The 10285-nt window shown below is 50.4% G+C and overlaps 1 protein-coding gene across 8 annotated transcripts in view; it reads left to right on the top strand.

Annotated features, from left to right (window-relative positions):
- The first annotated feature begins 3506 nt into the window (after positions 1–3506).
- Positions 3507–10285, top strand: part of LOC139061219 (uncharacterized) — a 51378-nt gene continuing 44599 nt past the window's right edge. For 4 of the 8 annotated variants that reach the window (XM_070540890.1, XM_070540888.1, XM_070540886.1 and 1 more), the window contains exons 1-2: positions 3507–4322; positions 4624–4894. In XM_070540890.1, coding sequence (XP_070396991.1) covers positions 4819–4894 — 76 coding nt within the window. In that variant the 5' untranslated portion in view covers positions 3507–4322; positions 4624–4818. The remainder of the gene's footprint in view (positions 4323–4623; positions 4895–10285) is intronic. The other 4 variants (XM_070540892.1, XM_070540891.1, XM_070540889.1 and 1 more) reach the window with 1 other exon arrangement.

Here is a 10285-nt window from a genome sequence, read left to right as displayed (position 1 = left end):
GGCCGTGCAGAACAGAACGTCCTTTTCTAACGTCCCGCTACACACTGCAGGCATGTATCGTTGCCAAATTTTCGTATATTAGTCCCTCGCTGGTCCCCTCACCATCAAAGGGCGATGTGCACGCAGGTGTAAAGCGGCTTACACGTGCAACTAAGTGCAATTAAATGTGTTTTCAACTCAGTGGGCCTCTGTGGGGCCCCCCAAAAAACACATCGCAGTACGTCTCCATGCCTTGGTTCACATTGTATTCACTTACTTGCTTCATATTGTTACGGGCTACTCTCTGTGTGCAGAGGGTTTATTGAGACGCAACCGACGGTCCTGAGCGCCAGCCGAGGTTCCGTTATCGCAAGGCGAACGTCTTCTTTTTTTCTCTCTCTTCCCCGTGTCCCACTACTGCTGGCGGCACATACCCAAGTCATACAAAACTTTCAAGCTTGTAACATATCCCCCCGCGCAGACGAAGCCCACCGGGCAAGTCAAACAGCATCTCGAGCGGTGCAGGGCTTCAAGCGGGCAACATGAGTCACTTCAGTCTTCGAAGAGCGTCGACCATTTGAAAGGAGACGCGCTATGCGATCCGTCAATTCGCTTATACGATATAACACAACGTAAGGTCCAACATAGGGCGCCAGTAGCTTTTCGCACAACCCAAGTTTTCCGGTAGGCGTCCGCAGACACACTAAGTCACCTGGATCATATGTGACGTGGCGGTGTCGGTGGTCGTGACGTGCATTCGAGCGATCTTGTGAAGCAAGAGTGTGCAAGTAAGCAACGCGGGGGGCTCCTTCTGCACGACAGATGGTCTCAGATATGCAGGCATCATTGTGGTTCATAAATGGGAAGATCGTATGACGGGTATAACGTGGTGGCCGAGCGTAAAGGAGAAATAAGGGGCTGTAGCCGGTAGTTTCTTGCTGGATGGTGTTAAATGCATAAGTAACGAAAGGTAGAACGCTGTCCCAGTTCTTGTGATCCGTCTAGACGCACATGGACGACATGTTCGTGAGAGTGCTGTTGGTGCGTTCCGTAAGGCCATTTGTTTGTGGATGGTACGGCGTAAGGTGCCGAAAACTTGAACAACGTAGACGAAGCATCCCTTCAACCACATCTGCAGTAAACTGTCGCCCACGATCGCTAATAACGACTTTAGGAGGCCCGTGTCGGAGAATGAAACGTAGCAAGAAAAGGCACACGTCGGCTGCAGTAGCCGATGGTATTGCAGCCGTCTCACAGTAGCGTGTCAGATGGTCAGTGCACACTATGATCCGACGACTTCCGTTTGAGGACCGTGGAAACGGGCCGAGAAGGTCGATGCCGACTTGTTCGAACGGAGTCCTTGTGGGTGGCACAGGATGTAGTCTACCGGGAGGACTACTTGTGGGACGTTTGCAACGTTGACATTCGTTGCAGCTAGACACGTACTGCCGCGTTGTGTGACGCATATTAGACCCGTAAAATATTTCTTGAAGAGGGCAAAGCGTTCTAGCTGCTCCCAAATGACCAGAGGTTGGTTCGTCATGCATAGCACGCAAGATGGAAGTGTGCAGACTTTCGGGACCACCAGGAGATATCGTGAGCATGTGGTGGAATAGTTCTTGTATTCCCCGTGCCCCACTACTGCTGGTGGCACATACCCAAATCATACAAGACCTTCACGCTTGTAACAATATTAAAGACAACAGATATAAGAGCTCTTTCCGAAATGTTCGTCCACGCACGTTTTTTCACAAACTTTCAGGTTCATCAGTGTGGTCGCTTTCAAAACCCTACCCCCGATAGGTTAAGCACGCTGACTGTACTTATTTCATTGCTCGAAACACCCTTGGAAGTCTTCTGTTAAGCGCTTCAGCAGCGGTGTCGTCCGCTGTTAAGTTGCCCTCGGAACGGTCAGAGTCTCGAAATGTAGCCTCTGGAGCGACAGTTCGCATTTGGGGATTAAAAAAAAAGTCGGAGGGGGCCAAGTCCGGCGAGTAGGGGAGGTTGTTCCAGCACACTGGTGGAAACTGTGTGCCAAAAGCTCACGGGCTGTCAATGCAGAGTGCGCAGGGGCATCGTCGGGGTAGGGAAACCAGCGCCTCTCGTTTAACAAGTTTGGTCGCACGCGGTGCACGAGATCTCTCAGACGCTTAAGGACCTCCACGTATAGAAGCTGCTTTGTCAGTTGGACCTTCGGGTCAACTGTCGGAGATCTGAGGTTCGTGGCACACAATTTCGTGGCATTTAAAGACGCGGCCAACATGACATATAATTTTTGTTTGTTTGTTCTTCGGTGTCCTTTCTTGGTCGTGGCTTATCTTTCTTTCCCCACAACTTTCTCTGCTACTTCAGCTCGATGTCGTATTCGTAAATTTATGTTTCGCCGCCGGTGACGACGACCTCTTGCATGAATTCATCGCTGTGGTCAGAAATTTTCCAATCAATGAATTTTTATTTTTTCAGTGCGGCTTTCTCTCAGGAATCAGCAGTTTCGTCACCGTGTTGGCAGGAACTTCTTTAAATTCAAAAGTTTCAGTCAAAATCCGGTGAACAGCCGACTTTACCGAACCAACTGTTTCTGATATAACTATAACAGCCATTCGATAGTCACAGAACGTGAAAGAATGCGGACTATCTAAGTTTTCATCTTCTCTCGAGGTGGAGGGGAGTACTGATTTTGCGTGGTCCTTGTACATTTAATTATCTTTAATTTCGATCCGTTATGAATCCTGTGTGAACCGGTTCAAATCGATTCAAACCATTATATTTTTTCTCCGAAGCTGAAGCTGAACCGAACAGGAAAATACGCAGGAGCCTGAACCCGGACCGAACCCTAACAATTTTACGGTTTAACACCCTGTCTCTCGCTGCTGGGCATGATTTGGGCACTCGGTGAGACCGTCCCAAATGTGAACTGCAAGCGACGACGCAGTAGAGCAGTACCAATCAGTTATGCGCATTGGATTCATTATTTTTCAGAGATGTCGACGTACACGCGGGCGTTTTTGCATTCGTCTCCCACTGTACTGCAGCCTCAGCGGCCTGTAATCGAACCGTCGACGGTCGAACTCGCCCTTAACAGCACAGCCACAGTTACAGGTGGCATACAGGCCACCACAGCTTCGTTTTGAGTACCCCGTCCATTCAGCGGGCGTTGGCCTCAAGACTCGCTTTCGGTTTCCGCAAGTGAGCTGAGGAAGGCTTCCGGCCTTCTTCGTGCGAGCAGGTACGTCGCTGTCCGACCCGCCCTGTAGGCAAGGGCCGACTCATTCGCGTCGATACGAGAGAGCCAGTGAAGCCAAAGAGAGAAAAATAAAGATAAAGCAATGGAACGAAATAAATAAAGGAGTGACGTACAAGCAACAACCTGCGGCGCGACGGTGAGCAGCGAAAGAGGGAGAGGGGGAGGCGTGCGTGGACGTCGTCGCCAAGCAAAGTCCGCGATAAAGGATAGGTGCCGCGTAATCTGATTTGCGCCAGCGTACGGCGCGCCACCTATGCAGACAACGGCAAGAAGCGAAAGGGAGAGGCGGGGGGGGGGGAGGAAAGAAAGAAGCCCCACGCGCTTCATCCCACCGAGTGGATTCGGTGTCAGAGCCCCCATCGGCGACCGGCAGCGTTCGTTCGCCCCCCTTGCCCGTCTCGCATCTTCTGTCAGTAGTACGCTCGCTCTGCATCGGTCGCACGCGGTGGACCGCTCTCGGGTTCGCCGGCATCGAACATCCACCCATTGTGTGCGGCGGGCAAGCCGGCCGAAGAAGAGACGCGGCTCGGTCCGTCGAAAGGGCGCCTTCACACTACACCGTGAAAGGGCCTCACACGCCTTCCCACGTGTGTTTATTGCTGGGAACGTGGCCGTCGTCGTCTATATCGTTGTAATAGCCCGGCCAGACGTCTCTCTCCCTTCCCATCCTAGCGCAGACGAGAGTGCCGCGTCCTCTACTATTCCCATCCTGTCCTCGGTGCTGCTCTCGGCTGCCAACCTGCCGTGTCTGGGGGCGTTGCAGTAGACACGAGAACGTCGTATTTGCTTGTTAGCCGTGTTGTCACTCAGTGCCGACAACGGGCGTTCCTCCGACTCTGCTTTGGTCGGCGCCCACGTGCACGTCCCGTTGAACGGTCCCCAAATCGCATCGAAGCAAGAAGCAGCGGGCGAACGTTGGGGAAATCGAGAGACCGCCGAGCGTTGGCGCGGACCGTGACTTGCAACGAGCCTCGTGCTGCAGAGTTGCCGTGGCCCGGGCCACGCCCACGAGCCAGGAAGCAACGCCGTCGCAGCGCCCCGGTGGACTCGGAGCGGCGTCGGCATCGTCTTCGGCCGCTTCCACGTCGTTCCTTCTCAGGTTCGCTAAACTCCTCGTATGCATCTTCTACAACGCAGTCGCGATGCATTGTGCTGACGGCGCGCGTATCCTGTTTAGAAAGAATACGCGCCCTGTAAAGGAAAGTTGCGCGGCGGCGTTTCCGCAGACGGGATGGGCGCGTGCCGGAAAACGCTGCGCCGTCTGTCCCGTCGTCTTTAACCTCGCCGCGCGGAGGAAAAGAAAGCCGCGTCTCTTTGCGAAACCGGTAACCCGGGCTCGATAGGATGAGTATGGTGTTTACCACTGCGTTAACAAGGGCCCGTTCGTTCCTGATTGGCAGGCAGTGGCGGCGAGACGTCGTCTCCGCTTGCAGGGGGAAGTGTTCGACTGCGCCGAAGACAAAAGGAGACCCCGCGCCGTCTGCGCTTGCACCCTCTCACCCGCCGTTCGTCTCGACGCCCGAGCCACTGAGGGACGGCTCCTAGTTTCGTATTTCCCGCCGTCTGCGTAGCCCTCGACTCCCGTTGAGCCGAAGATGTCCACGGGACCCCGAAAGGACGTGTTCCTGCTTTTGCTGCTGTCGCATCTCGCATCGGCACAACTCAACGCTGGTGAGCCTCCGCTCTTTTCCTTTCGCTTTTTTTCCTTCTCGATAACGCCAGTGCAACAGATGTAATCTTGGCGCTCTCCATAGCGTTATCGTTGTTGACCTTTGGAAGGCCAGGTGCAGAGCGAAACGGTGTTACCGCTGTGAAATGTAGAATGATTCGTTGTTAAACTGTAACGCTTCAGAACTTCTGCGCGAACGGGGACGTGCTAGTTCAACGGCTAACGCTTTCGACGGCCGTTCAAAGATGACCTCGGCACACACACGGGTACCCAGAGAATTGGAAAGTCAGCCTTAAATCTCGTGGGTAAACGCCTTGCGGTCCACAAATACTTGCACCGGAATCACGTGCATAACTTGTTCTTCGAGCGGTGGCCTCGCAACTTTCTTCCCAAGTTTGCAAACCAGACAATCTGCATAGAGTGCCTTACCGAAGTTTGGCAAATTTAATTCGATGTGTGGCGTGCTTGTTCCACGCACTTTTAGGGGAGAGGAAAAAAGTAAAGTTATCTGACGTAATCCGCCTCCATGATCGAGTGTATCGAACGAACGTGTACCGATGCTAACACGTAAAATTAAAGCACACGTCATTTCATTAAAGTAATACGTGCTAATGGTGTAGACTCTTGTATGCGTCATTGCGCTTGCAGCATCACCTTGTTCTATACTCGCGCAGGATCCTTAATTTCTCTACTGGTAGCACTTCTACCACTGTGACCGCAATTTCCCGCCAGTCGAATTCATTGCCGATAGTGGTACACATAATATAGCGTTGCAGTCGTAGCAGTCAAAGTGCATTCAGCTTCTGTTCGCTCGAAGAATCCGCCGTTGCCTGAGCACACGGAACAACGGAATGAAAACGATGTTCTTCTGCGTGCTCGTAAACTCTTGGCGGCGATAAGATAGCGTACTTAAGTAGCCCGAATGGGGCACCGCAGTCGTTGCGGAATGCCGTGGCTGAAATCTCGGTTCAATTGTTTTTTTCTTTTTGTCAAGAAAGCATTCAGTGCTTCATGACCTGACGAAACCCGCTGTATCGACGAGTGGCAGAACGTGGTAAATTGTGTTGCCGAAGAAACGGCAACCTTCGGAATCTACTTCGCGAATATCAGGACGGCTTACCGTAGGCAGTTGGGTATGCGGTTAAGCGGCTCTTGATGTTTATTTAGGTATCGCCTGTATGCAACTTCTGCCTCAGAAGTAACGACACATGGCGGTTTTCAGGTCTCCTTCTGATCTTTTTGTTTTTTCGTCTCCGTAACGCTTGCGGACTGGGAGCGGGTGCATTGGAAATGCTGGCACCTGTTTAAATGCGATGAAGGACTTTCCAGAGTTAATGCAATCAGTTAAATTAATTCACGCGTTTAGCTCTAAGCTTCGTAGCTATGACGCGTCCTACGAAAAAAAAAAAAAAGATACGGTCGTTCTGCTTGAGCTTTGGCAGTGCTCAAAATTTCGTTGTTTCAAAGTTCTCTCCTCCACCCTTCGACTGATTTCGCTTAAAACTTTATTAGCTCAAAGCGTTTCGTCGAATGCGCTTGTTTTTTCCGAGTTGAAAACATGACGCGCAATATTCTTTTCCTTTTAATTCACTATGGTTGACGTACACTTTTCATGCGCATCATGCTTTTCTGGTTCACACGTCTTGCGAGCAATGTCTAAACCATTCTGCGTATGAGCGACAGTCTACCACAATCTTTCCGGACAGTTTTCCACGTTAAGCGTCAACGTTTCGCGCGACACGCCCCTATCTTGTGGCAGCCGTAATGGTCTGCAAGGTTTCTGCGTTAACCGCGATAAACACGAAAGTTGCAACCGAGCGTGTTCGTGACACCGGCGAGGAATGTCCTCCCGCTATCTTGTCGCGAGGGCAAAGGGCTGCGCTCTGTTGGCCTCTGCGGTCCGTCGATAAAGCTGGCTCAACTTAGCCATATTGCCAAGGTTAATAAACGTCATGGTTGTGGCGTATACGGAAAAAAAAACGCACCGTTCTTGTACTGGACGCCGCTAATCGTCGGGAACGCCCTTTGTGGGAACAAGCTATCAACCAAAGTAAACAGAACCGCGACGACACGTATAGGTTAGGGAAGTACGAATGCCATCTTCATGGGCACGCGAGCACGTGGCAAAGAGCCTCGTCGTCGGCACCCTATAGTGTTAGCGGCGCCAAACGTAAATGGACACGAGAAGGCGACACCGCAAGCGCTCGTGGTGTCGTCTTCTCGCCTCGTGTCACCCCTACGTTTTGCGCTGCGAACACCAGCATTTAAAACCAAGCCCCAAGCTGTTAATCTGTAATCTGTAATGGTCGTAAACAAAGTCGCGCGGCCAGGGGGCGGCGAGATGCGAGAAAGGAGGGAGTGGCACCTCTACTTCACCTCTACTGCCTGCACCGCTGGTCGCACGTTTCCTCCTTTCCTGTACCGTCGCTGCACGCGAGCGGAGAAACGCGCAATCTGACAAGACAGTCGTGCTAGCTGTCGTACTCAGTTTCCGCAGCTGCGATAGATGGAACCCGTCCATTTCAAATTCAAATGAAATAGTAGTATGTCTGCAGGCGTGCCACGAGGATTAGGGTAAAAAAAAGAATGGCACGGGTTGCAAGCAGACTATAGGTAACGGTGTCCTCCTCTCCTTCCGTTTTCGCTTCTCACCGCGGCACCGGCCTCGCAACGCGTGGCCTACGATGCTGCTCTTCACGGGCTCGCGTGTATGCGTTTCATAAAGACACCGATTGCACATCTGAGAGAGAGAGAGAGAGAGAGAGAGAGCACTTTATTTCCACCCGTCAGAGAGTATGGGTGATCGGGGTCAGACGGAGGTCCCCCTTTCACCGTCTACCTTCCCCCTAGACGTCGTCCGGAATCACTTGGCTTCCAGCGGCGAACTGGGCTTGACTTGCAGGCTTCTCAAGAGGATAGCAAACAAAAACGCGGGGATGGAGGAGCCGAACCTACTTAGGCTTGTCCACTCTTTCATCATCAGCCGAATCACCTACGCTATCCCGTACTTAAAGACAACTAAAGCAGAGAGAGACAAGGTAGACATCCTCATCAGGAAAGGTGTCAAGACCGCCCTAGGTTTACCACCGTGCGCATCAACCGGGACGACTCTCAACCTAGGAGTGTCAGACACCCTAGAGGAAACGTGCGAGGTGAAACTCACGGTACATATGAGAGAGAGACGGTGCTCTCAACTGTTTGTTTGCGGACAGTCTTAAAAGAATACGCGAAGCTCGTGCGCAGTTGCGTCCGGAGGAAATGACGCAACAGTTCCGTGCTACGAAGTTCCGTGCTATGAGATAAAGCTAAGCGAAGATGAACTGTAGGTGTACATTCCGAGACTGTCCTGAAATAGGTAAGAGTACTCGTATATAACGCCTGCACCAGGTCGTTTGCTTGCGCCGTCTGTCGTTGCGATTTGCCCAGTTTTAGTTGTACCGACTGCCGAAATATGCACCAAACTCTACCCATGACTCAACCTAACAACTATAAAACAAGTCGATTTATTGAAATTTTATCAACTAATTTGTAGCTTTTGCATAACGTAACTTAAACGAAAGCAGTGCCCGTTCGACTGTTGGAGTTCAGACCATAAAGCCTCCTCGTACGTTTTGGCCGACGAAGTCGCGGTGCGTTGACGGAAGAGCTTCAGTTGGAACAGCAAAGTTCCGCGATACCTTCGACCAACGGGACGCGTGAAATACTTAACTGGCACTTTATGATCGTCCCAGAAGCTCTCGTACAGGTCACGCCTTCAACCACGGCACTCTACGCCGGCAGTACTTTGCAGTTCATTTCTCCTCCTTTCCCTTTGAATGAAAAAAACAAACAATGCTTTAACTGGCATATTGGCTACATCATACATGACTGTCGTTGTAACATGAGCCCAAGCGTAAAGAGCTGTGCCCCTACCTACAATTTAGTTGCTGTCAACTGTTCACGGGGGCTGCGTTTTAGGAGTGTAGGGCACTATATTGTACTTCTAGCTTCGCAGGTCAAAAATGAAGAGAAAAAGAAATTATGCAACGTTTTTGTCGCTTAGTACGAGATTTTATGGAACTCCCAGTGCAGTTAGAAAAATGATTCCTCTCTTGCTTTACTTTTCTGGGCCTCCGAAGGTAACAGTGTATAACGAACTCATAACAAAATTTTAAGGTATAGCCGAGTTTTAGCATGCCTAATGTAATATGGCGTAGTTACCAAGTATATTGAACTAGCTTTGTTAGCGGACTGGCCTGTTCGCTGCAACCGGGTTCGACTGTATTACTGCACCTTTGGAAACGTGCCTAACACATGGCTTGAGTTTTCCAGCCTTCTGCTCCTCGTCTGCATCGACAGTGTGCACTTCGCTACAAGATTGTTTGACGTTTCGTCACGAAAACACTGCATTTACTTGTCTATAGCACGCGCCTTGTTTCCTCTCGATATGCATACAATATATACGTTTTTTTTAGCTGCACCATTTTTTTTAAAGATTGCCTATGGCAGACGGCACAATTCTAACCCTTGATCCAAATTACTCGATGAGACGGCCATTACTTCATCGAGAAATCAATGTTCACTTGAATAATTAACATAATTAAGCCAATGAAACGTTTGATTAATTTTGCCACATATTTCACTCTACGAATCATAGCCCCTGAGTTCGCATGCATGGTGTATCCACTTCGAACGATTTCTCTGGACAGCGCCAGTTTCGAGATACTAATTTTCAGTGTCCGTCGAAATGCATTGGTGTTCCGGTTACTTTATTGTGCTTCATGCATGAAACAGCGGTTTCCCAAAGAAAAGTAACTGGAACTGCAATGCATTTCCTCAGACACTACGGGAAACTCTGGCGCTATGAACAACTGCCGCGAGAATGATGCGTATTAGAGATTTGTCCGATCTTCATTATTGCGGCGTCAATGTCCTCGTCTTTTGTTTACTATACTTTGTCTGCTGTTGCTGGCCTGAATTTCAAAGCCATCCTGCTTTTGTCTAAACAAGGACGGTAATACGACTTGTCGCGCATGCGTAGTAACTGAACTTTGGCATCAGTAAAGCAATGTTTTGTTGAAGGTCATCTTGCAAAGTCTCAAAGCTGCGAGAATCCGGCAGTTTAGGCAAAACCATGTCCTAACCATAGTTCACACGCTGGTTGAACCGCCGCGCTTTCAGCTTCCGTAAACACTAGTGCCGGAGTTCCCTGCAATATTTTTACAGCAAAGCTGTTACTGCGACTACACAGCTCTCCAAAACGTTCTGTGTCAGTTTACAGAGTTTGTTGAAAGCGGGTTTGTTGAAAGCCTAACACCTAGCGAAGTTTATGTTGAGACAATGCGGCGAGTCATCTAGGGCAAACAAGTTTTGAAGTGTGTCTGAGGGTTTTAGGGCAATTGGATGCGTTACAT

The sequence above is a fragment of the Dermacentor albipictus genome, chromosome 6 (genome assembly GCF_038994185.2).
Source record: "Dermacentor albipictus isolate Rhodes 1998 colony chromosome 6, USDA_Dalb.pri_finalv2, whole genome shotgun sequence".
Classification (NCBI taxonomy): domain Eukaryota; kingdom Metazoa; phylum Arthropoda; class Arachnida; order Ixodida; family Ixodidae; genus Dermacentor; species Dermacentor albipictus.
This window is presented reverse-complemented; position numbering and strand designations above follow the sequence as displayed.